The sequence below is a fragment of the Atractosteus spatula genome, chromosome 23 (genome assembly GCF_055471065.1).
Source record: "Atractosteus spatula isolate fAtrSpa1 chromosome 23, fAtrSpa1.hap1, whole genome shotgun sequence".
Lineage (NCBI taxonomy): Eukaryota > Metazoa > Chordata > Actinopteri > Semionotiformes > Lepisosteidae > Atractosteus > Atractosteus spatula.
The window spans coordinates 904,322-931,675 of NC_142728.1; the positions used below are offsets into that span (position 1 = coordinate 904,322).

Genomic DNA, 27,354 nt, shown 5'->3' on the forward strand with positions numbered 1-27,354 from the left:
CACGTCGCATACTTTAAGACAGTTTGCTTGTATGCATTTTACAAATACCACTTGGGGGGAGAAAGAACCAGCTGCTCTCCAAATCCAGCCACGTCCTACAGGAGGAGCCTGCACCGTGTGGCATTGAAGCACTGACCTGTTGGGGTCCACAGTGTCCAGGATGGACTCGAACTCGGGGTCAGGCTCTCCCTCCTCCACCATGGGCAGGTCATAGCCCAGCGAGCGCAGACACGACTTGAACTCCTGGTGGTTCAGACGGCCGAGCTTGTCCTTGTCGAAGTGCCTGGAAACACACAGAAAACTCCCTCGCGTCACAACAGGAGACATCTCCTCCAGACGCTTGATCGAACACTGGTCCTTCGGAGAAAACTCGGCTTCTCACCAGCAGGAAGGAAGACGTAGCCAGTACGTACGCTACACAATACACCGCACCTTACCCCTATGTTTACAATTCTCCAAACTGTTATAGAATCCAGACTAACTTGAGTAAAAACACATCCGATACGCAGACCTTTCACTGCAACTGCTGGTGTGCACAAGAGGTAAGTGATCGGCCAACAAGAAAAACAAAATGACTCACTTGAACATCATGCTGAATTCTTTCAGAGCTTCTTCTGTCACACCAGTGGTGTTTCTGTGTAAAGAGACAGACGTGCGTTTAGAGAAGGGAAGAACAAAGAGACTGCCTTTGCGAACAGCCATCCCAGACGAGACGCGGCAGGGCAGAGCTGACCTGGCCTGGATCTGCTGCTCCAGATTGTGCTGCATCCGCATGCCCAGCTGGTCCAGCTGGTCCCACTGCTGCGCCAGGCCCACGGTGCTGTGCTCAGTGTACTTGTTATCCAGGATCAGCGCCTCCTCCATGGCAGCACCCAGGTCCTCTATCTTCTTCAGCTGGCTGCGCATGGCGCGGATCTCCTGATGCTTGCGCTACAGAGGCAAGGGTTAAATAGAGTGAGGCTGGCCAACCATGAGCTGGCACAGAGTGAGGCTGGCCCACTGTGAGCAGGCGCAGAGTAAGGCTGGCCCACCGCGAGCAGGCTCAGTCCAATACACAGGATCCCTGGCTTTCTAAACTTCGCTCCAACACACATACACATTCATTGAATGCATTACAGAAATAAAACTAAGGAATCTGCTGCCAAAGTGAGAGCACCAACTCGAAGGTATCACATCAAGGACTGACAGTCCTTACAGAGGTGCCAGGCCAACTACGGGTTATTTAGCTCCTAGATCACAAGCTGGAGTAATATTCTCTCCGATGATGAACACAATAAGCCCTCGCAAAAGCTCAGATAAATGACAGACACCTTCCAAGAAATCCTGGTCGTGGTTGACTAATGTAGCAGCTTTGTTGAAAAACGGGGGATCTGTCCTGAACAGTGCAACATGCTCGGAGCAGAGACCTGAACCTGCTGAGCCACTGGGGGAGATTACTGTCTGAACCTCAGGGCCCCACCAGCTCCGCAGAGGCTTTGCCAAAGAGCACCGTTACGGCTCCAAGGCTCCGCTTCACTAGTCGACTGTGACTGGGGTTCCCCCATGCAGCTGCGCACAGCTGGCGCAGGGTGGGACAGGGGTCTCGGGGCTCTCTGCCAAACAAAACCCCCCCAGGCCCCAGGCAAAGACACTGAGGCTTGTGGGTGAATTAGAGGAGCATGCGTACAGTACTAACAATTCATGGATGTCAACCAACATTCTTCTAGACGCCGAGACCTGCGCGGACCGGAGAGGAGATCAGAGAAGTGTCTCTCACCTTGGTGGCCTCCAGCTGCGACTCCAGTGTTCCCGACTCCTCCACCATGCAGGATCTGCACACAGACACGAGTCAGAGAGGCCAGCGGCAGCCGGGGCCCACAGTTATCACCCAGCAGCCACTCAACTTCCACCAGCCCAGCAGCGGCCCGGCTGCACCCAACGGGCATGATGGCACCAAGGCCAGAGGCCAGAAGCCAGAGGGCGACTCAATTTGGCCCCGTTTCCAATAGCGGGGTTCGTATATCGTGGAGCAACTTTACCAGATGGTAACTCTGAGCTGGACCAAAGGTAAACGATAAAAAAAAAAGCCAGTCCAATTCAAACAGCACTTCAAGGAAGTTAAAAAAAAAAAAACAATCCAACAAACCAAAGCCATTAAGGATTGGAAGCCAAGTGCAGATTACTAGGAGAAACTAAAACCCTTTTTAAAAGCCCTGAAATGAGCACCTTCCTAAAAACGCAGAGCACTTTAGAACAGCCTGGGGGAAACCCCACTGACTCCGGTCCACTGCCTGCACCAGGGCTTGCATTAGGACTCACTTACACTAAATACGACAAGGCGCTGTTCTCACATGAAGCTTCATAACTTACCTGAAAGGTGTCAGAAAACCGAGGGGGGAAATGAGGCAAGAACGAGTTTGTGCCCCTGCTGTTTGCCCACGAGGGCCGGGCTGCTGTCCTGCACTTGGCCCCAGGTCTCAGTGCATGCCAAAGAAGCCATCCGCCACCATGGTACCCATACCATGCTTGGTTAGGCCCTTTGCGCACAGGGGTGGAAACTGCAATGCACGTCTGTTCAGGCTTGCGAACGGAAAGGCTCGAGATTTCTCAGGCTTGTCTTACTGCCCCTGCTGCTTCCTCAGTGCTGAATCTACACCCATAGATCACTGTTGAGGAGCTTCACCACAAATTTGCTCCATTAGGCCTTTTGAATTGATCCTCACTAGACTGCACACAAGACATGTGACATGCAGCGTAAGGGGGTACTTCTATCTCCTGAGTACCATGCCTCAGTGTCTGTGTGGTCACGCTGAAGCCAGAACCCAGAAAATATGCAGTAGGTTGCATTTTTAGCGCCTAACAGTGCAGAATATTACACTGTTTAATTAAGTGGATGATGGACACAAATGTTGAATACATGTGTCAAATAAAGAGTAAAAGGGGTGTTCAAAGCCAAGTTTGTTTGGCAGCCACCTGCTAACGTAGCCAATTCTCTGGTGAAGTCATGCGCAGGTCAGTGCTGTTTTATCTCGAGAGGGATGCACAGGATAAATGTACGCAGATCAAGCCGAACAGCAATAAGGACGTAACCAGAAATTGCAGTTTCAACCCCTGGTTTTGGTGCTTCAAACCAAAAAAAAGAAACCAAACCATCATAAACCCATCAAGTACTGACAGACGGCCAGCCTCACACAAAGCAGCAGCTGTGTCAGAAGAACCAGGGCAGTTTAAAGCCGGAGTGCAGTGAGGGTTAGTCAGAAAGAAACCGAGCCCAAAACACAGGTTTAGACTCAAGTGCTTCAGGGAAGGGGGAGGGACAGCGTGGGAGGCAGGAGAGAGGGACAGGGCCGGGAGAAAAGAAACCAGAAAAAAAGGAAAAAAACCTTCCAGAAAGATCATCACCGACTTCATACTGATAAACATGGATAACCCGCCGATAGGCTATGCTATTCAGAGAGGGGAGCGGAAGAGAAAGAATGTGAATACCGAAAGAAAACCCAAACGAGAATTGAAAGACAGAACCAAAAAGGAAAAATGAGTCAGAACAGAGGAGAAAAAAATTACGATGAAGAAAAAAAAAAGTACATATACACAAAATGTCAACTTGGATACCCTGCTGCAGGAATTACGCCTGCAGAGTACAACCAGACACCCCCCCCAGAAAGAGAGGCTTTCAGAAGATACCCAAATCGACATTTTCTCTGTCGTACACCATAAAAACAGCACAGCAACAAACGGACCTCTTCGTGGCGCAATTCCGATCATTTTTTTTACACTACTAAGCACGCACAGACATTTAAAACACAAAAAGAGAAAAATTTGATATTAACCCATCCAGTAGATATGTCCTGATTAGAAAATTGATCCAAGCATCAGGCAGCAGGAAAGAAGCAGCAGGGGCGAAAAGGGAAAACAAAAACACAGAGAAAAATTGGTTAAAAACATTCAGTAGAAACAGTTTCCAGCACCGCTGGTGTCAATGTACATGACAGCACAGTAACTGCACGGAAGACGAGCATAAGCCTGTTCTCATGTTGAAACAGTCTTATGGCTGAAAACGGGGGTGTATATTTACTTAGTTACAGACAGATATGACATCACCTACAGCAAAGTACCATCAATGTTCACATATCGACATGGAAAAGATGAAAGTGCTGATCAGAGACGCGGTGCCGAGCAGCGGGGATATGAAGAGCTGGTCAGAGCACTGGTTATCAACAGGAGGCAGATGCTGACACAGGGAGATGGATGGATTTTCACGTTACAGGTTATTAACATATAAGCTGCTCTGCAAGGTGTTTCAGAGCACGTCGTGACGTGGAATCGCAGCATAGCCCAAGTCATTTCTACCTGAAGTACCGATCTGTATACCCCTACTTTCTACTCGCTAAGAGCTGCACGCTCCTGATCCATGGTGCTACTGGATCTGAGGAGCATTCGGGGAAGAATGCCCGCGCGCCTCTCTAGCGCCCCCTACCTGGTCTCCTGCAGCCACTGATGGAAGGCGTTGGCGTGCTGGGCAAACTCCTGGCGCAGCTTGTCGTTCTCCTCCTGCCGGCGCTGCTCCTTCTGCAGCTCCTGCTCGCGCTCCTGCGGGAGAAAGGGGACGGCTGTGTCTCCCGCCGCGGAGCGGCCAGGCTCCGAGCGCCACCTCGACTCCCAGCGCGGGGGAGACGCGCGCGCACTGGGAGCCAGGCGTGCAAGCGCAGACGGGACAGTCCTAAGTGCTGATGAGTATTTGGTGAGGAATACCCCCCACCTACCCTTCATGTGACAGAAGGGTCTAACGCCTCAGAAGAGGCCCCATTCGTGAGTGAGGAACACGGCCTGCTGTATAAACGGCGGGGGAGGAGGCGGCACCTTGATGATCTTCTGCAGGTTCCTCCAGGTCTCCTCCAGGGCCTCCATGGTGAACCAGGTGTAGGGGTTGGACACCACGTGGTAGCTCTTGATCTGGCGGTCCAGCTCGGCCAGCTGGTTGAAGTCGGCCTGCGCGGAGCTGAGCGAGGAGCGGAAGGCCTCGTGGGCGTCCCGCAGAGCGCGGATCTCCTCCAGGGAGTTGCAGCGCACCGGGTCCGTCAGGTCCTCCTCGGCGTTCTCAAACCAGCTGTTAAACGCAGACGCCTTCTTGGCGAAGGTCAGGAAGAGGTCCTCCACCTGAACAAGGGGCAACAGCACTGCGCGTCAGGCAGTCTTCCCTCTTCTTGAGATTTCGAAGCAATAAAATACCATCCTAACAAGCAGGCAACACCCCCCTAGCCGATGCTGACCTTCCGGAAGTGCTCCTGGGCCTCCAGCAGCTTCTTCTTGCGGGCGGCGGAGTTGGAGAGCAGCTGGTTCCAGCGCTTCATGAGCGTGGCGTGGCGCGCCTCGATGGCCTTGGACTGCACGTGCTTGGCAGCCACCAGCTGGTCCTTGAGGGCCGTGATATTGGTGATGCCCTCCTGCTGGAAGGCCTGCAGTCCGGCATCGAAGGTCTCCTGCGCACAGTGGGGCACAGGCGGGTTACAGCACAGCCAGCCTGCGGGGCACTGCCCACCCCCAGCCTGAGCCCCCCTGCCCAGCGGCCTGGGCACGATGGCTTTACAACTCCCGCAATGCTCCAGGACTCGAGGAAAGCGTTTTAGCAACCATGTTTCTCCAACACATACTTCTACAGCGCATGACCTTTAAAACTTATACATCCGGCGGAGCGGTGGCTCTGTGGCTAAGGATCTGTGCCCGTGACTGGAAGGTTGCCGGTTCAAATCCCGCAGCCAGCAGAGGAATCCTACTCCGTTGGGCCCCTGAGCAAGGCCCTTAACCCCAACTGCTCCAGGGGCGCCGTACAATGGCTGACCCTGCGCTCTCTCCCTGTCTGTGTGTCTCATGGAGTGCAAGCTGGGGTATGCGAAAAGACGAATTCCTAATGCAAGAAATTGTATAGGGCTGATAAAGAAACATTATAACATTAAACATTATAACATTATTATTATAACATCCCAAAACAGAACAGTCCCTAGATGGACACACCTGCTTATGTTTCTTCATTCCCAATATTTTTATACTCTTTACAGAAAAAAAAAGGTTAGGTGTTTCAGACTGCTTTATGGTAATCTTACAGATTTAAGAACTATAATAGTAGTTCTGGTTCGGGGAGCGGACTCTCGCACCTGTTTAGTGAGAAGAGTCTGCACCGAGGAGAGGTCACGGCCGTAATCGTCAGTCTTCAGGCTATTCTCTTTCTCACCTGGAAAGGAACAAGGAAGTTCTCAAACCCACACAGAGACCGAACACAGACGCCAATAAAGCTTTTTGTTTTATAACGCGTCTATAGATCTGTGCCATCCCTGAAGATTTACACCAGTCACTTCCCCAACAACAAAGTGGCCCCTTCTTATTTAAAACACAGGCTTGCCTCCTGATCAGAAATCACACTCATACGCTGCAAGGCACATGTAAAAAAAAATTAAAGCCAAGAGCGCATCAAAATGTGAGATGCTAATATTAGTAGGGAACTGCAGTCCTGACGTCTTAGACCTGTTGTAAAATGTCGGTAACAAAATAAATTCATCGGCGGCATGGAAAAAAATGACAAATTTCGAATGAAGCACAAAATCGCAAACTTCGTGAAAGTACTGTAAGTCGCCATGTTGTTGCAAATTCATTAGAGATTCCTGCAAATTGTGACGTGATGCGGCCCTTCCTGCTCACTAGTCACTGTAATGACTAACGTAATGTACAAGTGAATACGATCAGGTTGTGCAGCAGTTCTTTCACCGCAGAAATGTTCAAATGTGATCTGCATGCAGAGTTAACGAGTGATATTTGTCGGCAAAACTGTCTCAAAGTCAAGAGCAATATTTCTATGGGTCTGAAAGAGATCTAGTCCTGTTCACAGAGCAATACCGCCGCTTCACGTCAACGGACGCTCTGTTGCCTCGCTCTGAGTTGCGGAATACGGAAGCTGTGCTTGCCCACACCGAAGCGAGCAGCTCTTGGACAGAGTCGGCGCAGATCACCCAGCGTCCCCTCCCCCTCCCCGGCAGCGGGACCCACCGATCCAGGACTCCACCACGTCGGCCTTCCAGTTGAACTGCAGGAAGGCCGAGTTCTCGTCCAGCTTGGCCTTCCTCTGCGCCGCGGCCTTCTCCAGCTCCGACACCTTGCCGCGCAGCGCCTTCATCTTGGCGCCGATGTTCTCCACGTGATGGTTGTTCTGTGGGGACACAGCCGGGCTCCTTCAGCGTCTCGTCATTTTGATCGACATGAGCTACACGCCTCGTAAATGTTTATATATTGCCACCCATTTCAAACGATCGCCCTGCATGCACAGATACGGCGTTTCAGTGCAACTCGCCTTCTTGATCAGATCGTCTCCATTCGCGCAGACGTCGTTCACTCGGTCCCTGTGCACCGTGAAGTCTGTCTCGAAGGCCTCGTGCTTCTTCAATAAGCCCTACCCAACGGAAAGAGCACGGTTCAAGCCAAGCAGACAGAGCTCCGCACTAGAAGGACGCTATTCTACTGACCAAACAAATGATCTTCACGTAATACGGGGCATTTTGAATTTTTATCAGTTTTGATAGCAGGCAAAAGTCAGTTAGGTACCTTATAAAAAAAAAAACATACTATTACAAAATAATCGAGGGTGCCCAGAGAAGCAAAAAAGTAATTCCTTAAGTGCAGCAAAGGCTATTCTGCTCCGAGATCAAGGCAGGACACTTTGCCTCTGGCCTGTGCCATCAAAACAGAGAGAGCTCATGTGGAATTTCCAAGACATGCTTGGTCTCTGAACATTAAAAAACTCACAGCACACCTTACAATAACTAAACTGAGTTTATTTCTTGCCACAGTCCGGCCACTGACCCTAAAGAGCATGAATCTGAAGCAAGAACAAGGTCTTGTTAGTCTAAAGGGGATAACAGCTGTAACAGGAGAGTCTGAGCACCACAGGTGAGCTGAGGGCACAGATAGAGCTTCTTATCAGAGGGCTTTTGTAAAAAATAAAATAAAATAAAACCCAATAAAGGTTCTTGCTTCGCAGAGGCCTGACCTGAACAGCAGCCAGGGTGTCCCCATAGTCCTCGCTGCCCACCAGGTTGAGCTTCTCGTTGATCCAGGCCTCCTCCTCCTCCACATTGGCCACGAACTGCTGGTACTCCAGGGACTCCTCCAGCCTCTGGCCCCTGCAGCGCAGAGACAAGACGGGCCTTCACACTCCCAGCCAGCTCCGGCAGCAGCGGCGGGATCAAGCTCCGCGCGCACCGGGCAGGGCCCGGGCGAGGACAAGAGCAGCCCGACCAGCCCGGCTGCTGAAGGAGGATCCCCACGGACCTCCAGGCACCTCAGACAAGCAGCTGCCAGCAAGTCCACGAGCCAGACCGGCTCACTGGACTTCTCTCATCTGCAGCCCGAGGATTTTACCATTCCAGTCTGATGATTTCATATAACCAACTGCACTGTCACTAAAGAATATAGGTTTCGTGGAATCACTTAAAAGAAAAACATTTTTTAGGAAACGCACTGAACTAAATAAGGCTCTGAACCAGGACTCTTCCATGAGTGGTATTTGCCTTCAGCTCAGCAAACCGATCACGAGTCTACACCAAGGCATGCTCTCGACAACTGTACCCCGGCCCCCCGTTTCTGCTCGGGGACGAAACCCACAACGTCACGGGCATGACGGGGGACGTACCGAGCTGCAGCCAGGTCTCTCAGCTCCTTCCAGTGCTCCACGAACTGGGCCAGGCGCTGCTGGATCTCCTCCTGTCCAATCGTGTTGTCGTCGGACAGCTTCTTCCCCGTCTCCAGCACAGACTAGAGGAGCACAGCAGTCGAGAACAAAGACGTTGGGTTAGTTATTTAACCTGCAACACTAGGAGCTCTTACAGCCCCGGCACCGGATTGCCAGGCCTAGATCTGCAGCAGCAGCAGGCGTGGAAGTGCAGCCTGCGGGAGCGCTCGTCTGTACCTGTATAGCAGGATCATGGGCAGCCAGCTCGGCCTCCAGCCTCTTGTGTTTCTTCCGGAGGTTCTGCACCCCAGTCAGGTCACGGCCATAGTCCTCGGAGCTCACCAGCAGCTTCTTCTCCCTGCAGGGGGCGCCAGCAAGCAGTGCACGGTGAGATCAACACTGGACCAGTTTGGAAGCACTAAAACTGGATACCTGACTCTTTCCAGGCTTAATGTAGATTGATATCTCTGCTCTGCAGGGCTAAAGGTTTTTCTAAACTTTTTTTTTTAACATTCAGATACTGTGCAAGCAACTAAAATGTGAGCTGATTTACAGATACCTTCATTTTTTGGGGCTACCAGAAATGTTAAAAACAGAAAAATGTTTAGTTGTGCACTACTTCCCCACCCGCCCCCCCAGTTCAGTCATTTACCTAGCACACCAACACAACTACAGACTGGGGTCGCAGAACCGATCGCTGGGATGGGGAAACGCACACTGCAGCGTGTCCGCGGAGACCCCCAGGGCACTCTTACTTGATCCAGGACTCCTCGTCATCCAGGTCCCTGAAGAACTGGTGCAGGCGGTGCGACTCGTTCAGCTTGGCCTGCCGGCCGGCCGCCATACTCTTGATTTTAACGAAGCGCCCGTTGACCGCGTCGCGCTTGTCCTTCACCTGGGACGTGTCGAAGGCGTTGCTGGCCATCAGGCTGTCTGCCTGGCCGTTCAGGTCTTTCAGCCGGTCCTGCAGATACAGCGTTAGCACCGGTCACTCGGGTCCACTGCTCTTCTCCACACCTCCAGAGCTCGCCTGAACTGCGCAGGACTCTCTACGGCTTTGAGCTTTCCTCATGAAGAGGAGCACACACGGTATGAAAGTTACTCCAGCATCGGTTATCGGGCATTTCCTTTCATTTATCACCTACGTGAAGCATTTAAGAAAAAAAGATGCTAAGCTTTGAGACGCGAAACAAAAATCTGTCAAATGTGCAACACATTTAGCTGGTCTCTGACAAAAATACACCAGATTCCCTTTTCAAAATCGATTATACAGTGCGTCTGCAAGACCTGGGTGCAGTCCCAGGTGGCTCTGCAACAGAGCTATCCAGGCTGCATGCAGTACCTCATGTGCAGAGATGTCGGCCTCCAGCAGCTGGTGCTTCTTCAGAAGATTATTGACAGAAGCAAGATCCTTCCCATAATCCTCCGAGGCCAGGAGGGCCTCAACCTGGAGGGAGACAGAAGAAAGAGCTTGAAAAGCTGCTGGTCTGATGAAAATACTGGTATTCAAAAGGTAAGGAAATTACAATTCTAAAAAACAGAGGTTCATTTCTATCCAGTTTGATCGAATTTAGCCATTTTTGAGTAGATTCTCTAAGTTTTTCCATCGAAACAAGTCAAAAAGGTAGACTGATTACAGTCTCTAAATGTCACAGTATAAGTGGCTATGAAATTCACTGTCTGTGCTAAAAGGAAGCTAGATACCTGTAGCTTATTTCCACTGGGACAAATCATCGCGTCCAGCTTTAATACAGGAATCTGAGCTGAAGCAGCTGCCTGTGGGCCTAAGCACTTGCTCCCTCACCTCAGACAGCCAGAAGTCAAAGTCCTTGATTCCAGTGTTGAAGTTCTGCTGCTTGTTGGCCTCCTTCAGTTTCTGGCTCTTCTCAGCTGACTTGTTCACCAAGAACTGCCACTGGTCATCCAGGGCACTGAGACGAGCCTGCAGAGGAGGAGGAGGAGGGGGGGGTGATACTGACAGCTGCTCGTACTGTTACTGCTAAAAACTGCTCGTCAGCATCTCTCCCTGCTTTACAACAGCAGTGCCCTCTGGGCGCCCATTACAGACTCCTCTTCAGTCTTACTTAGGTGCCTTTTTCAAAAGGGACACAAACTCCAAAACAAGCCACGCAGGTTCTCTGTCCTGTGTGATTTTCTCCTCCGTCATCGATGTGATCAGCACCTTTCAAGTGGGAGACAAACGGACTCTAATCTAGATCAACGGCAAACCAGCAGCGCCCACACGGCTCTTGGAAAGACGTGGAGCTGATCGGGACGGCTCCCGCAGCGCTGCTCCGAGCCAGCGGCACGGCGAAGGCGCAGGACCCACCTTGACAGCGTCCTCGCTCCCGGCGCAGGCGCCCCGCTGGATGAGCGAGTTCCCCGTGTCGATGACGCCGCGGATGCGGTCGGCGTTGGCGTGGAGCTCGGCCTCGAAGGCCTGGTGCTTCTGGTGTTTGCTCTGCGGGCCACCGAAGGGAGAGGGGGGACAAGGTCAGAGCCAGGGGAAACGGAGACGGGGAAAAGTCCCCCAGCCAGTAAACTACAGTTCGTGACCTGCAGCCTTATTATTGAGCGCTTATACAAATGGGTGGTAAATGTAACATAAATGCTGCAAACCATAACATTTATTTTACCTTTGGTAGCCAAATCAACCACAACACAAAATTTGAAAAAAAAATGCAGATGGTAGAACACACTCAGTATTAATTTTACAATAACTGACAATGGCTTGAGTGATGAACTGTGAGCACATCAGAATAAGAGGCCAGCGTTTTCTCAATTCCTAGAGACACCACAGCTGACTAGACATTCAAAAAATGAAGAGACTGTCCTGAACACACAGCAGTGTTTTCCACACCTGAACAGCGTTTTAAACATCGTTCCAGACTTGCAAATACCCCCCATGGAAACAGGATGGGTCCGTGGCCCGTGCTTGAATACATTCTCAACGGTACTGGATCGAAGTGGTTTAGAGAAACGCGTGCTCCCGTTCACCAATGGATAGCGTTTTTGTAAATGTTCTTAAGTCTTCTAAAGGAGCATTGTTAAATACTGCAGCGTGGAACGAGTTTTAAAATAGACACCCCAAGAGTTAAGACAAAACAAAAATGAAAGCACACCCAGCTTCTTTAGTGTCATGGACTGCAGAACTATTCACTATTCACAAAAAAGCAAGCACGCCAAGTACGGATGAACAGAAGACACATGGGTGGAGGTCCAGCCAAGCCGACTGTGTATCTACACACTTATCAGAAGAGACTGACACCCAGTCAAGAGATCCTACAGTTAGTACAGACACACTATTCACTTACCAGCAGTTTGGACAGCTAAAAACAGACATAGAAAGAAAGAAGATATTCAGTATTTCATTCGGAGAGATGCAGGAAATCATAAGAAAAGGACAATGTAAAAATACTGAGAGGATGAGGAATAGAAACTGCTCATCAGCAGTGAGAAAAATTGGAAATGCCAAATACGTTCATATTTTACAGCTCCTCGGTGCAGAACTGCCAATTGGTCATCGACTTCCTGATATAACCCCTGTACTGCACAGGGGGGCCGTGAGGACCCCTGCGCTCGTTGTTCTGACACGCTGTGACGCTGGCCCTGACATCACTACAAGCTGGCAGGTGGTGCTGCTTCATCTCCAGGAGTCACTGCTACACGGCAACCCAAGACAAGCTGAGCCATCTGCACCTCGGGGCTCAATGTGCTACAAGTCTTAGGAGAGGCGCACTGAGGCCCTCAACCACTTTTCTACATGGCTTACTTGAAAACCTCAGAGAAAATCAGCGTGCTCTACAGAGCTTAGACCACAATAAACTCGTGGGACATTTCCTAGTTTGCAGAATGACTCCTATGTATTCAGCTGCTGCCTGTTAAAACACATTCTAGAACCGTTTTAGCAAAACCAGATGTAAATGTTTATTTTTAGTAATTCGGGTGGTTTGCCAATCATAATGTCCTAAGGTGAAACATACGTTTTCACATTCCTGGCCCCGATCCCCTTACCTGGATGTTGGTGGGATCCTTGTAGGACTCGTCCGTAGCTGTCTGGAGCTTCTCGCTGATCCAGGCCTCGATCTCGTCCACATCCCGGCTGAACTGCTGCAGGGTCTGCGACTCGCCCAGCTTGGACCTCTTCTCAATCATCTGGGCCTTCAAGCGGCGCCACCTGCAATCCGCACACAGCTTCAGCACCGACATGCAAGTGATTGTCTCCAAGGCGTTTCCTGTGCGCACTGCGAGAGCAATATAAACTCCAGGACATGCTAAAACTCTGCAGCACAAGCACAAATCTCTTTTTCCAAGGGCTACATAAACCTGCACGGAAGGCATCTTGTCTTGCAGAAACCTGCAGACGACAGCCTCTTAGTAAGGCCAGCAGCCACACTGACCTGTCCAGGACCTCATTGCGCCTGTTGGAGATGTCCTGCTTAGCATAGTGATCGGCTCCAATCAGCTGATCAGCAAAGGACTGCAGAGCGGCGATCTTCTCTTCCTGCAGGGGACAGGGACACGGAGAGTTTCAGATGCTGCATACTTGTACAGGAACCCAAAAGCAACTGAAGGTTGATATTAATTTCCGTGAATAATACTACAGCCCACTGGACCGTGAGCAATTAGTTTGGCGCAGGTCTCCTAGCTGTGACCTCAGCATTTCCCCTTTCTTGTCAAGATGAAAACGCAGCCTCACACTGACCTGCACATTGATGGCCTTATCAAAGTCCTCGTGCTTCTTGATGAGGGCTTCCACGCTGTCCAGAGAGTCGCCCTTGTCATCGCTGGCCAGGAAGGCCTCCCGAGCCGCCATCCAGTTCTCCGCCTGCTCGCAGTCCCGGTTGAACAGCTAGGGGGGGGGGGACGAATACCACATGTCCAGTCACCACGCACTGTCTCCCTGCCTACCTCTCCTGCAGCAAGAGAGCTAAACGCCTGTCTGACTCACTATCTCAATGTATCGCGTCTGTTGAATCAAGCTGATCTGAAAAACAACGCATTAAACTAGTGCTCATCCAACAGTGAATCCTCTTCAAGGTGTTCATTTATTGAAGTGGAACTGCGATTCCAGTTTCTCAGACTGGTTATTAAATCTCTATTACAATATTAATTTATAGATGTTAAAAAAAAAATCAGACATTTTCAATTGAGCACAAAATTGGGAACTTTGTGAAAGTACTATAAGTCGCAAAGTTGTCACAAACTCGCAAGGAGAGGGCTGGCCGGGCCGGAGGCAGGGAGGACGAGGCTGTACCTGCAGCTCCAGGCACTGGTCCAGCATCATCCTGCGCTGCACCCAGGCCTTCTCCAGGTCCGCCCGCTCGCGGTCCAGGAGCTCCAGCTTCTCCTTGATCTCGGGGCTGGCATAGTGCCCGCGGGCCAGCAGCTGCTGCCCGAACTGCTCGAAGGCCTGGAAGGTGCCGACCCGGGCGTCGATTTCGGTGCGGTGCTCCTGCACACAGCCGGGAACAAAGAGCAGCACCTCAGCAGCGAAGGAATTCCACCACATCGACAGGAATTTCAACATCGTAGAAAAAAGCCTTTTGTTCCATTTGCAAAAACAGAAGAAGAAAGGCTAAAGGGGAGCCAGATCGATAATATTATACAGCTGAAGTGTGTTTATCGGGACTAATTCAGAGCCTAAATTCTTTAATCACAGAAGACAGCTGGCAGTTACAGTTTTGTGTAATACTTGGCTAGAAAAATGAAAAGAACTTTTCATTGAATGAAATGAAAGAAACAGCAGAATGCAGAAGCATTTATAGTGTGCCGTTTAGGGCGTATCCCCGTCCAGGCCTGCCCTGTATTCGACTCCGATCAGTGGCCGCAGGCTGAGAGCTGGGCTGGTCTGCAGTACCTGGTGTCTCTCCAGCAGAGCCTCAGCCCCCGTCACGTCCTTGGCCAGCTCTTCCGACGACACCAGACCACGGATTCCATTGATCCAGGACATCAGGTCCCTGAAGAGGAAGATACACACCAGTGCTGCTCAGCCGCTGCGCTCTTCCAGCACAGATTAGCACAGTTTCACAAGACACAAGAACACAATTCTTTGTAAGGTCACGGAGCATGTGCTCAAAATAGTTGAGCATACACCGCATTACGTGTGTGTGTGTGTGGACCATGATCATGCACCAGAAGCTTTCAGAACCTGCTTCGACTCTTGGCTCTGCACTCTGCGCTGTGCTGTGCTTCCCGAACAAGGCTAGTTTTTCCTCCTGCGCGACGGAGACTGCGTTAATCCGGCTGGCCTGTGCCCCGGTCACTCCCCGTTACCTGAAGTCGCTGAGGAAGCGCTGCAGGTCGTGGGAATCGCCCAGTTTCTCCTTGCGCTGGTCCGCTCGGCCCACCAAGCTGGTCCAGGCCTGGTTCAGCTCCGTGCACTTCTCCTGGATGTCGTCGACGGCCTCGGGGTGGGACTGGATCAGCCGGTCGGCCGTTTCCCCCAGGGAGTTCACCTGCACAGCGACGCCACAAGGCGTGGTATTGAAATTGTGTGCATTTCGCCCAGAACGGAGCCGTGGAAGGTCAGGCTATCCTCAGCCCCTGGACCTAACGAAGTCCATCCCTCCGTCTGCTAACAACTTTATCCAATTCAGGGCTGCAGAGGAGCTGGAGCCTATCCCAGCAGGCCACAGGCGCCAAGGCAGGCTACACCCTGGGTGGGACACCAGTCCATCCCGGGGCACACACAGACACAGGCACTGGATAATAACAATTCCATTATGAATAATATTCCTCTATTTTAGTAAATAAAAACAAAATTTCACATCATTCTGTATGTGGGATGTGGAAACCGATCCCAGGTTTTTATCAAAGGATCCTCAAGAGAGTCCGCTACGATGGAACTACCACACAGCTGGATCTCGGAGCTACGGATCTGAAAGCTAGAGAGTACCATCACAGTAACTGTACAACAGGACTGGATCCAATCAAGCCAAGGGGGCAAATACAGAAGCCCCCAGTGCTGAACCATCAGCTTTCCAACGGTTTACTGCTGGAACCGTCCAGCCAGCCCACCCAGAGCCCCTCCTGCTGCCGTGGGAAGCCTGGACTGGAGCTACCTCTTGGCAGGAGTAAGGGATGAGAGCCAGAGTGTCCCTGCCTCGGACAAGGAAAAGGGACCCTGCCCCCAGAGCCGGGCTACATCGGGACCCCGTCGCCGGCGGCGGTCCAGCCGTTACCTTGTCTCCGAGCGCGGCCAGGTCCCTCTCGAAGCCCTCGTGCTTGCGCTGCAGGGCCTGCACGCTGGCCAGGTCGTGACCGTAGTTGTCGGTGTTCAGCGCCTGGTTCTTCTCCTCGATCCACTCCTTGGTCTCGTCGGCGTCCCTGGACAGCAAGTGCGCATTAGCGGACCACGACAAGAGCCAGGACACTCCAGGCCGGACTAACAAATGCAGCAGAAAAATTTACCCTGCAAGAGGGCAGGAAACAGAGGAACTAACTAAAGCAGGACTGCGCTTGCTCATTTTTTAGCCGGCAGAAACACTTTAAAACAATAGATGCATCAGAGAAATCACCACTAAGCAATGCATCTACGCCACTAAATGGGGAAAGAAAAAGATTTATATTTTAAAAATGGTAACAAAGCCTATAAGGGTTTAAGCTTTTCCATTAAAAACGTAGCAGGATGAAGGCGATGAAGAGCGAGTCGGTTTAAAGACGCAGCAGCGGAGGGCTGCAGGAGGAACGGAGGGGTGTCCGCGTGGCACCTGTGGAAGCGCTGCACCTCGTGGGCACTGCCCAGCAGGTTGCTCCTCTCCTCCGCCAGCTGCTGAAGGGACCTCCAGCGCTCGTTCAGCTCCTGAGAGGGAGGGGAAAAGGAGACGAGGTGGGGTTACAGGCAGTCAGCAAGCCCCCCGAGGTGCGCTGAAGCCAATTGCAGCGCCCCAGGGATCCACCCAGTCGGCTATTAGGGTTCGGGCAGCTGTTACGGAGCGAAGCTGACAATCTGCACAACTAAATGCGATTTTTTAAAAGAAATCTTTACCAAATGCCCGTCTTAAATTCCCCTTTGCAGCCTTTGAATAAACTCTTTAGTTCTGGATGAGACCATTGCTGGTAGTACCCCAATTTCTAGGAGTGACACAGGCAAACCCGTCTGTACCGATGAGGGTTATTCATTTGCAAACAAAAACAAAACAGCACATGTACAGCTTTTCAGCGGGAAATCAACGACGGTGACCGAAGGGCGACAACACCACAAGAGACGAGACAGTAAGCTGGGACTGCCAGAGGAGAATGACGCAGGTGTGCAGGAGGTGGAATGGGTCTCAGCAGGTTAATGCAATGAGGCAAATGGACAACATTTTGTGGCAATATGAGAACCTGTATCGTAATTTACCCCCTTAGAACCGAGTTGTCAGTCTTCGACTTTAGACAAAAAAACAGAACAATTTCAATTAATCCATTTCATAATTATTAATTAACTACTGAATATTTTTTAGGAAATAGTCCGATTGGCACAGCGAGAGCAGTCCATGCCTACAGAGGTAAGTGTGCATCACACTGCAGACGCTGTGGTCCCACTAACGCGTCACCGCAATCCTGCGGGCGGTCAGTGGGCCAACAGGGACGGGGGAATAAACCCCTGTGGAGCACAGCTGGCTGCTGCAGCTGCCACCCTGGCGTTCTCCCAGACACGACACATCTGGATGGGGTCTACCAGCCACTAACGAGCGAACAGGCCAGGCGGGCACCATGCCCCCCCGGCACACATCTCCGTGCGGGAGGTGCAGAAGCTGGGAGCGCACCGGGAATGAGATGGAAGACCACACGAGCGAAGATGGGAAGTGGAGAGCGCGCGCGCTGGATGCATTCGCCTTCATGCGGAGCGCGTGTTAAGGAGAGGCGAGGAAGGGAGGGGGTCTTGAGCAGACAGAGGATACAGGACAGGGGGCAGGGGACTCTTACCTTGATGGTATTAAAGCTAGTCACCGTTTGTACTGTCAAGCGTATAGACTACATCAAAATAAGAGCAGACAGAGAAGAGGGGAAACAAAAAACCAGACCAATCAGAAGATTCACCACAGGCGCTCTGAGAGCACGATGTGTTTAGACATCTGTCATCAGTGTAGATGAAGATCCCACCACCCGATATGTAGAAGCATGCAATGAATAATGTTATAAATGAAGATCTGTGCAGGACTGAGGATTAAGGCTTTGGGGAAAAAAAAAAAAAAGAGACTATAGTGGCGTATTGATAAATACTTAAGAGATCAATCCTGGCAAAATTATTCATAACGTTTCATTACAGATGATTTTGCCCAGCTGGTACTATATCCAAAATTAATTTGTTCAAGGAGATTATGGTCAAATTAGATGCATTTTAATATTTGCTGAATCAAACAGTACAAACCCCCAAATCCAGCCCTGAACAGTGTTACCCACTGGAGAAAGATGAAATGGAAATGAACAAAGGCAGTAATGTATGAAACTGGGAGAGGGTTTTAGGAAGAAGTGAAACATTTCCAGTTTGGATAAAAACCCACTGTGGAACAAAGTCTATAGCAAACTCCAAAACACAACGGAAGGGTGAATTTTCCAGATTTCAAAATAAAGCTTTGATTAAAAAAAAATTACAAAATACACAGAATCAAATGTTCTAGATCTTCTAGCTACTGCAACTCAAAAATCAAATCAAAACACTAAAAACACAATGCACTTCCTTCTACCCAAACCTAAGCATTTTCACATTACACCTGTTTAATGTTCTGCGTTTGGAAAAGGAGCGTTATCTAAATAGAAGTCTTCAGCTTTAGGATCATGCAGGTCATAGCTCAGCTCACGATCATTAGGGTTTCAGTGGCACAAAACTAGAGTATGACTGTGGAAATGGCTGATGACTACAATCTTTCCAGCATGATTCCCACATCATCATCATCATTTGTAAAACCGTGCTGTCGGATGAGAGTTCATGCAATGGTCTTGAAACGGGAGAATATGCAAGTTGATGGTGAAAGAATGGTTCAAAATGTTAAAAGATGACCAGGCCTGCTTAGCCAACTCAGACCTTGAATGGAGAGCAGGAGACAAGCGCGTCTTACCTTCCAAGGTGAGGTGGTTTTCGAGTCGGCTTCATCCCTTGCCGATCCCAAAGCCTCCTGTCAGGAAAGGGATTTGAAGGAGCTTTAGAGCCTAAACGGGTAATTACTTCCTCCCAAAGCTTCCTTCCTCCCGAAACATGAAGCAAAACTATAAAACGATAAAGACGTGCTAAAACAGATCCAGATCAAAACGCGCCAGGGAGTGATACTGCAAGCTACAGCTGGCCTCACACACCGGTGCCACTACAGCCTGTTCAGGGAGGGAGAAAAATCTCCGTCCGAGGGTTCACTGCCTCCCTGCGCAGCCTGAGCTCACCTGCGTCTGAGCCACAACCGCCCCGTCGTCCGCCATCAGCCCCTCGGACTCCAGCTCCGTCGCCACCTTGTTGATGTCCCGCAGGCGGGACTCGTTGGCTTTCAGGTCCTGCAGAACAAACCATGCCGTCAGGCTCCTATACGCACACTGCAAAGCCACCCCTGTGCACAGCACGCATCCCCGCCATACCACGGCAGTACCGAGACAAGAGCACGAAGACCACTTACTCACGGCACAAGCATAACAACGCGAATCCCAGTTTAGACACTGGGAACGATGGGGAGACAGCAGGAAATTCACATTTAAGAAGTCTGGGATCCTCCGTTACAAATCACCAGGCAGAGTCGATGAACGAACGTTAAAAGCCACATGAGAACCGGTCCGTCACGGAGAGGTGGGGCCCCAGGTGTGAACAGAAAAAGAACCGGGTGACGTTCGATTCCCCCCCAGTGGAAAGAGATGTGTCTACCTTCTGGAAGTCATCGAACTTCTTCTGCAGGACCTCCACCTGCTCCAGGTCCGAGCCCACCTCCTCGGTGTGGAGCGCGCCCTCCTTCTCGTGGATCCACTGCTGCAGCTCGTTGGCCTCGCGGAACAGCATGAACTTCTTGCAGCTCTTCTCCAGCATGTCCTTGCGCTTCTCGCCCAGCTCCAGCAGAGCGCCGTACCTGCAGGGGCGGGGGAAGGCCGGCTCAGCAGGCTGGCACGCCGGCAGGCCAGCGGCACCGCGCTCTCGTCATGCAGGGGCTCGGCAGGATCGGTACGCCAAGGAGGTGCTCGTTTTGCTCAAGCCACCTTGGACAACAGCCGGTTGCTTCCTATTTCTGACCTGTGGTGGTCAGGCTAAATGTAAAGCAGTCATTGTCTATTAATGAGCAGTGAAGCAGTTATAGAAACTGCTTTGAACTGCTTTGTTTCACCTCTCAAGCTTGGGTGTGTGGGGGGTTACTGAACACGTTAACGCATCACACACCTTCTGATGCTCAGATATTTGCATTTTCAATATCTATAAAGATCAATCAAGCCAACGCTTCATTTCAAGAGGATGTTTACAATATTTTGCACATGGCTAAAAGGTCTGATCCTACCTAGCCTATTCATGAACACGCAGGGCTGCGTTCGGATTAAAACAGCTTCAGAACACCACCGTAAGAAAGTCACCCACAAAACACACTGAAAAAAAATCTAGCAACGGAAAATTTTGCAAATTAACAACTAAAAAAAATGGCAATGAATGAGTGATGAAGCGTGTAGCTGTTGGTTCCTGCACAGGGGTTGCGAGAACCTGCTTTGTGTTTTCCAGGCTTGCATGGTTGTTCCAACAGCTATTAACAACAGAGCCCTCTTCCTCAACAGTAAAGGACGCTGCAGTGAACTCTTCCAAAGGCTTCAGAAAACGAGGCCATTTGTTTAAATCAGTTCTCCAGTCCTGGTCACAGAGAAACCCAGCCCAGTTAGTTTTATAGGTCACCTGTGTCTAAAACCTGAGGACACTTGTTTAATCAGGACACTGATTGATTAAATCAGGTAATCTGTTTAGATTAAGTTCTCACAGGTCATAGACGTCCTTAGCAAATAAGAAATTCAGAGAGCGTATAGGACAAACTCTTAATTTAGCAAACCTCCTGCTTAAATGATCCGTGAAACTGTTCAAAATTTTCAGAAAACATGGATCTATTAAAACTGCTGGACTGGCGTTCTCCAGGACGAGGGCTGGAGACCATTCACTTAGACTGGAGGTGGTTCACTGAGAAGGAAGTACTGCACGTAAGCACAGAAATACCACCACAACGACTTGAAATAAGGAAGCAAAGAAATCAATTCCTATATTTCCAGTTTTTTTCCCAAAGCTCAGAATTTTTAACACCCAGTGGCTTAATTACACACAAGAACCAACCAGTGACGGTTTAATAAACTACTGAACACGTCCCCCAGTGGCCCGAGAGAGGGGGTCTACACACAGAAATAAAATAAAATGCACATCAATCCTATTCCAAACTCACATGAACAAAAAACCCAACGCAACAGACACCGAGACAGAGATCAGACGCCTTCTATTCAGGTGATGATAGAAGCGCTATGCAGAGGAAGCACAGGCAGCTGAGGGGAAAAAGTGAATGAGCTGGGCTGATCGAGACCGCATGGGGCGGCAGACAGGTCCTACTCACAGTTCCTCCACCTGTTTCATGCGGAGAGAAACGCTGCCGGCCTCCTTAGTAACGAGAGTCCTGCACAGACAGAGGGAAAGCACAGCAGAGGCATGCGGGCATTAGTGGTTCAGAGAAGAGCCAAGCACCAGAGAGAGCAGAAGCAAGGACCCAGAGAGCAGGGTCTCGCGGGGTGGAGCGGAGCTAGACAGGAGAAACGGGAGCAGCCGGAGAGGGTTAGGGAGTTAGGCATACCACACCTGCCTGCTGTGAAAGCAAACGCCACTTCCCAAGCACACAGAGAGGGACCGCGCCTCTCTGCGCGGGCAGCTGCGAGACACCACCGCACTTCGGAGTTAGATGTGAAGCGAGATTAATAAATCCATCTTACATTAAAATACCTTAATTTTAACACGCTTTGAGGTCTATTCGTTACTACACTAAATGTATCTGAACTCATCGGACTCCCTCGACTCTTGCAAAACCGCGCAGAATTGGAACGGCGAGCGCCGGGAATGTGGCAAGACCGCGCAGGAAGAACTCGGAAAGCTCTCGGACGCTGGCGCCCCCGGGAAAGCGTCGGGTCTCCCTTACTGGCTCTCGATCTGCTCCTGGCGCAGCGAGATGCTGCCCTGCTCCTCCAGCAGGTTCTCCCGCGAGGTGGACTGGGTGGGATCCAGCTTCTTCACGTAGGCGGCAGGAACGAAGCCCTGGCGGTCGTTCACCTCCACCTTCCACCAGTCCTGCGGGGGGGACAGGCAGATCATCAGCCTCCCAGCCTGGGGGGTCTCGGGGGCACGCAGCTGGGAGGAGGGGGGGGGGGGGGTGGCCGCGGTACCTTGTTGGTGCTGTTGAGCAGAGTGAGGATGTCCCCCTTCTTCATGGTGACCTCGCGGGGGCTCTTCTCCTGGTAGTCGTACAGCGCCAGCACCAGCTCCTTCCCCGTCTCGTCGTCGGTGGGCGCCACTTGTTGCTGTTTCGGATGGGAACGGACAGGGTGCTCAAGGCAAGGAGCGGAGCCACAGAGCAATGCCTCTATGGTAATGACCCTGAGAGGGTCTCTGCCCGCACCTATCGCGCCTTAAACTCCAGTAAGGTTCGGACCATTCAGCCTGGACCCCCACATTCAAAACCAAGCATGGCAGCGATGCCAACATTATAAAGAAAAGGTCTGCGCACGATCTCATTGCATTTGTTTAAAACACGACATGGGTGTGACACATTACCTTCTAATACTTTTAACAAATGTTATCTTTAATTAATGCCCACGACTGGCCATTTCCCCACTTCCTCTGCCTTTCTAGAGCCCAAGAAAAGGAGAACAATTCTGGTCTTACCCTGCAGGACTGCGCCTGCTCCTTCAGGGCCTGAATGCTGCTCCCGTAGGCGCTCAGGTCCGACGTCAGTGCCTCGTGCTTCTTGAGGAGGGCCTGCAGGGCAAGGAGCGAATGTGAGCTGGGTTTTCGGCGGCCGATGTGGTCGCCCACAGCTGACCCAACCGCTCTGCATGAACTACCCCCCCCCTCACCTCCACTCCCTCCTGACCCCTCCTCAAACCCCCATCAAGCTGACCTTTCCTAGAGTTTACTTCCTTTAATCCACTCCAAGACAGATAACCTCCAGATCACTTCTACAGCCTTCCCTCCTCAGCCAAGCCAATGAGCAGCACTCCTTACTTTTTCCATCATTTTCAGTAACACTATGGGTGTTTTAGCAGCTGCCAACAACACAACGAGCTGACCCTCGACTGCTCTCACAGCTCCACGAGACAAGTCTGAAACTGACGTCTATTCGTTATTCTGGCATGAAGTACCAGACACACACTGCAGGATACAAGCTGCAACCTTGTCCTCACTCCTTCTCTTTCCTACGTTTGGCAGATGAGGTTTGGTAAATGGAGACTGAGGTGTCTAGCTCTCTGGATCATTCCTGCCACCTGCAAGACGCTCCTGCACTTTGGAGTTAGCCTTTGAAGACGTGAAGCGAGGCAGATTCATCTCACATTAAAATACCTTAATTTTAACACTTTGCTGTGAATTGTATTTGTTACCACTCTAATGTATTTGAACTCATCAGACTCCCTCGACTAAAATGGCGAGTGCTGGGCTGTTCCTCTTCAGCCCTGCTAAGAACCGCTGTCCCTCGGCTCCCTTCTCGCTCACCCACGAGACCCCGGACTGGCCAGCAGCCGCTCTCTCCCCCCCCCGCACGGCTCACCTCGGCCGAGTCCTCGTCCTTGCCGTAGTCGGTGCTGCCCACGATGGGCTCCTTCTCCCTCATCCAGGACTCGGCCTCGTTGGCGTCGGCGAAGTACTGCTGGGCCTGCAGGGAGTCCTCCAGGTCCTGCCTGCGCTGGGACGCCTTCCCCTTGAGCGCCTCCCAGCGGCCGTTCAGCTCGTCCAGCTTCGCCTTCACCTCGTCCCCAGCGAAGTGGCCTGGGAAAGCGGACGAAACGCCGTCAGGCGCAAGGGTTCGAGTGGGGTTTTTTTTTTTAACCCTAAAGCATCGCACGTGCAAGAAGAACTACACACTTCATACAGGGAATGACAGGGATTCAAAATCACCCGAGGGTCCTCAATGTAGAGCCTGACATTGTTAAGAGATGGAAATAAAAAACGTTTCCGGTACTATTTGCATAATTCTACAACGGATCAGGTGTTTTTCCCAGCTGTGGTCTGGGACACAGAAAACAGTTGGCTACACGGGACCGATTTCTGCATGTGAATTCGTGAATTCAAGTCCAAGCGAGCGACCACAGTGCAGCGGCTCTGCGGCTCTGCGGCTCTTACCCTCCTCCACCATGGTCTGCCCCTTCTGCGTGACGGCTTTGATCCGGGGCTCGTGTCCAGCGATCTCGGCCTGCAGAGCCTGGTGCTTCTTGAGCAGGTTCTGGACACCGATGAGATCTTTGCCTGGGGGGGGCGGGGCGGGAGGAAAAGTTTTTATGAAATTTTGAGGGTTTAGGAGTGAGGCCCTGGAGAAGCTGCAGCCAGAACGAGTGAACCCCAGGCCCAGTGCTCACTACTGACCCCTGTTGGTGGACGATGCAATGGGCTCTTTTTCACGGATCCAAGTCTCCTCATCCTCGATGTCGCGGAAAAGCTGCTGCAGGCGCAGGGAGTCCGAGAGCTTCTGCTTGCGGGCCACCATGGGGTCCTTCAGGGCCGCGTAGCGGGAAACGAGGGCCTCCTGCTTCTTCCGAATGTTATCGGCATCAAAATGACCCGCCTCCTGGAACTGGCGTGCCTGGATGGTGATGCCGTCGATACGGTCCTGTTAAGAGAAGGGCTACGTGTTAGATGCTGCAGCCCGACGCTGAAATCCCAGGAAAAAACAAGAACAGGAAGAGGAGGCACCTGGTGAGCTGTGACGTCGGCCTCCAGCAGAGCGTGTTTCTTCTGCAGGTTCTGCACGCTGGTCAGATCTTTGCCGTAGTCGTCGGAGGACAGGTGACCCTCCACCTCGTACAGCCACAGCTCGATGTCCTCCACGTTGCGGTTGAACTGCTGCTGCTGGTTGGCTTCGCGCAGCTTGATTCCTGGCGGGGGAGTGAAGGGCCGGTTCTTAAACGTCGCTTTATTTACGATTATAGACAACAGAACCCAAATTGCAAGACGCTGACGGAATTCAAATTCGTTCTGTACTTTAAACAAAAAGAAAACTACAGGCAACTGGATTAAACTACAATGTGCCAACCCCCCCCAAAATTACAAATGTTTGTACAAAGGCCTGACACCGGCCGTGGGGTACAGCCCATGAGGCCTTCCAGAAAGCAGCACATTTTTATTCAGAAAGACTCCACATCTCTTCCGGTCAACAGACCGCGGGACGGCTCACCTTTGAGCTCCGTGGCCTCCAGGAGCTTCTTCCAGAGAGCGCTGACCTCCTCCATGCGCCCCGACACCTCGCCGGAGGCGTAGTGATCGGCGTTGATCAGCTCCTGTCCCGCTTTCTGCAGGGCGTCGACGCGGCTCTGATTGGCCGAGAGCTCAGCTTCAAAGGCCTGGTGCTTCTGCACTTTGCCCTGGAGGTTGGAGGGGTCCTGAAAGCAGCAGACAGCACGACAGAGAGAGGCACGAAGCCATTAATTACAACAAAGTGTTTCCGGCAGGGTTACGGAATTCCCCCAATACCTTCTAGTTCTGACACCATAAATGGCGTGCATTTGTGCAGCATTGCTTTCTTGAACTCTGCAAAAGTGCTGTGCAAACGGGCCCCCCAGTTTAATAATACCCCTTTCTGGTTTCGAGGGTTGAAGTGCATGTGGTCATCAGTGCCGACACCTCCGAGAACATGCTAACAGGAGGGTACAAGGATATTTCAGGCGACGGAAGGGGAGCATCGGCGGAGCTTGCCTTGTAGGCCTCGTCGGTGGCCGTCTTCATCTTCTCGTTGACCCAGCTCTTGAGCTCGTCCGAGTCACGGAAGAACTGCTGCAGGTGGAAGGAGTCCTCCAGGGCGGCGCGGCGGGACTGGGCGCGCTCGTGCAGGGCGTTGCGGCGGCTCAGGAGCTGCGCGGGGGCACAGGGAGACGGGCCGTCAGCCCAACACCCACAGCAGGGCACCGCACACACTCGCCGCGCAGCTAAAACTGACCAGCCTCGATAACACCTCGATTAAATCAAGGCGGGCTCCATCAAAAAACGCTGCATGTCCCTTCGCTCTTTCAATAGAAATGAGGAGCACACAAGGACAGAAACGCTGCGCAATGTGCCTCTGAATGCAGTACGTAACCACATTTTTAATTTCATCAAACGTCCATCACTCCTGTGCGATGGACAGCGCACAACTGCAAGACGCATGAGGATGCTAGTTTGGACAAGGCTGCAGCGCGGCGGAGGGAAGGCGCGTTGAGGTCTTTAAAATCCATGCGGCTGCTTACTGCGTCTCGGCGCGTCGCCACGTCCTCCTTGGCGTAGTGGTTGTTCTGAATCAGCTTGGTAGCAAACTCATCCAACGCCTAAACATTTCAAAGAAAAGAAAAAGAAAAAGATTTGCAAGCAGTGTCATAGAAAACGGGTCCACATGAAGGGACTGGAATGGTCATCTTCAGAGTCAGCACACTGGGGCTCATATAAGAAAAGACGATACTTTTCTTCCAGGAACAAAGGCGTGTCACGTACACTGGATGTATTAACCAAATTCTACACTAGCATTTGTGCACACAAACACAGATTATTTTCCCTAAAAAACAGTGATGCTTTTACGCGTGGAACAAACGCATCGTTGTGTTAGTATGATGACTGTCAAAAACACATGAACATATAACAGTGAAGAATGAGAAATTCTCACGGTGATCTTCTCCTCCTGGGCACTGAGGGATTTCTCAAAATCCTCGTGTTTCTTCAGCAGGGCCTCCACACTGTCCAGAGAATCACCAAGGTCTTCATTCAGCAGGAACGCCTTCATTGAGAAAACAGGAACACACAACAATTCACACACTGTCCTACAGCTCTTTGGTGAAGGATCTGAACTTTCTCTGTGCATTAGTAAAATAATATCAGAACTGCTTTTATAAAATCATACATGCAGTTGCAGAAATAAACCGTTTGCTCTGCAGAGGTCTGTCTTGGTTTCTTCGCACATATTCTAAATGAAGACTAGGTGTCAGACGGCTTGTCTTGCCACAAGGTCACCTCAAGGCCCCCCTACAGCAGCAGCTTAGTAACTGATGAGAAGATTTAAAATTGTGAATACATTTATGCTATTTAAGTTAGTTTTGCTATTCAATGTAAAATTGTTTTTATATAAATAGATGACATATCAAAAACTGTCTTCAGAGGCTTTTTCTTCTCACCTTTTGACAGACGAAAAGGCTTCTTCACACATTGAAATAAACTCTTTCGAATATTTTTTCACTCGTCTGGCTATTCCTGCTCTTCAAAAGGGACCTTTCCCTTCACCTAAGCCGTCACCGGCAGCATTCATTCAAAGTCAATAACGTACAGCAGTATTTGGATAAATCAAAAAACACCTGCTAACAGCATGTTTCCCTCTTTTTAGTGACATAGCTTACAGCATTTTATCATGTTTCATTTCTCTGAAAAAAGCCGTACTTTGGGACTATCAAAACCACCAGGATGTTAACAGGACTCGAAAAGAGCAGAAGGCACCAGCCGTCAGTTTCAAACAGACACCTCTTGGGCAGTG

General features: G+C 51.0%; 1 protein-coding gene across 7 annotated transcripts in view; it reads right to left on the bottom strand.

The window, feature by feature from the left end:
• sptan1 (spectrin alpha, non-erythrocytic 1) overlaps positions 1-27,354 on the bottom strand; it is a 44,765-nt gene that overhangs the window by 2,903 nt on the left and 14,508 nt on the right. For 2 of the 7 annotated variants that reach the window (XM_088940256.1, XM_088940255.1), the window contains 35 exons: positions 26,497-26,607; positions 26,087-26,164; positions 25,560-25,715; positions 25,042-25,246; positions 24,561-24,742; positions 24,234-24,477; positions 23,994-24,116; positions 23,422-23,639; positions 22,542-22,634; positions 22,043-22,177; positions 21,799-21,947; positions 19,527-19,725; positions 19,058-19,165; positions 18,742-18,798; positions 16,408-16,499; positions 15,880-16,024; positions 14,972-15,153; positions 14,556-14,655; positions 13,953-14,150; positions 13,401-13,547; positions 13,096-13,199; positions 12,710-12,872; positions 11,025-11,156; positions 10,500-10,637; positions 10,038-10,142; positions 9,451-9,659; positions 8,933-9,053; positions 8,657-8,778; positions 8,015-8,147; positions 7,319-7,417; positions 7,018-7,177; positions 6,132-6,208; positions 5,250-5,459; positions 4,840-5,136; positions 4,380-4,569 (listed from right to left, as the gene is read on the bottom strand). In XM_088940256.1, the coding sequence (XP_088796382.1) occupies positions 4,453-4,569; positions 4,840-5,136; positions 5,250-5,459; positions 6,132-6,208; positions 7,018-7,177; positions 7,319-7,417; positions 8,015-8,147; positions 8,657-8,778; positions 8,933-9,053; positions 9,451-9,659; positions 10,038-10,142; positions 10,500-10,637; positions 11,025-11,156; positions 12,710-12,872; positions 13,096-13,199; positions 13,401-13,547; positions 13,953-14,150; positions 14,556-14,655; positions 14,972-15,153; positions 15,880-16,024; positions 16,408-16,499; positions 18,742-18,798; positions 19,058-19,165; positions 19,527-19,725; positions 21,799-21,947; positions 22,043-22,177; positions 22,542-22,634; positions 23,422-23,639; positions 23,994-24,116; positions 24,234-24,477; positions 24,561-24,742; positions 25,042-25,246; positions 25,560-25,715; positions 26,087-26,164; positions 26,497-26,607 (5,109 nt within the window). In that variant the 3' untranslated portion in view covers positions 4,380-4,452. Of the gene's footprint in view, positions 1-136; positions 284-580; positions 635-733; positions 931-1,756; positions 1,812-3,362; positions 3,426-3,809; positions 3,828-4,379; positions 4,570-4,839; positions 5,137-5,249; positions 5,460-6,131; positions 6,209-7,017; positions 7,178-7,318; positions 7,418-8,014; positions 8,148-8,656; positions 8,779-8,932; positions 9,054-9,450; positions 9,660-10,037; positions 10,143-10,499; positions 10,638-11,024; positions 11,157-12,009; positions 12,025-12,709; positions 12,873-13,095; positions 13,200-13,400; positions 13,548-13,952; positions 14,151-14,555; positions 14,656-14,971; positions 15,154-15,879; positions 16,025-16,407; positions 16,500-17,608; positions 17,657-18,741; positions 18,799-19,057; positions 19,166-19,526; positions 19,726-21,225; positions 21,286-21,798; positions 21,948-22,042; positions 22,178-22,541; positions 22,635-23,421; positions 23,640-23,993; positions 24,117-24,233; positions 24,478-24,560; positions 24,743-25,041; positions 25,247-25,559; positions 25,716-26,086; positions 26,165-26,496; positions 26,608-27,354 lie in introns of those variants that run through there. The other 5 variants (XM_088940253.1, XM_088940257.1, XM_088940258.1 and 2 more) reach the window with 5 other exon arrangements.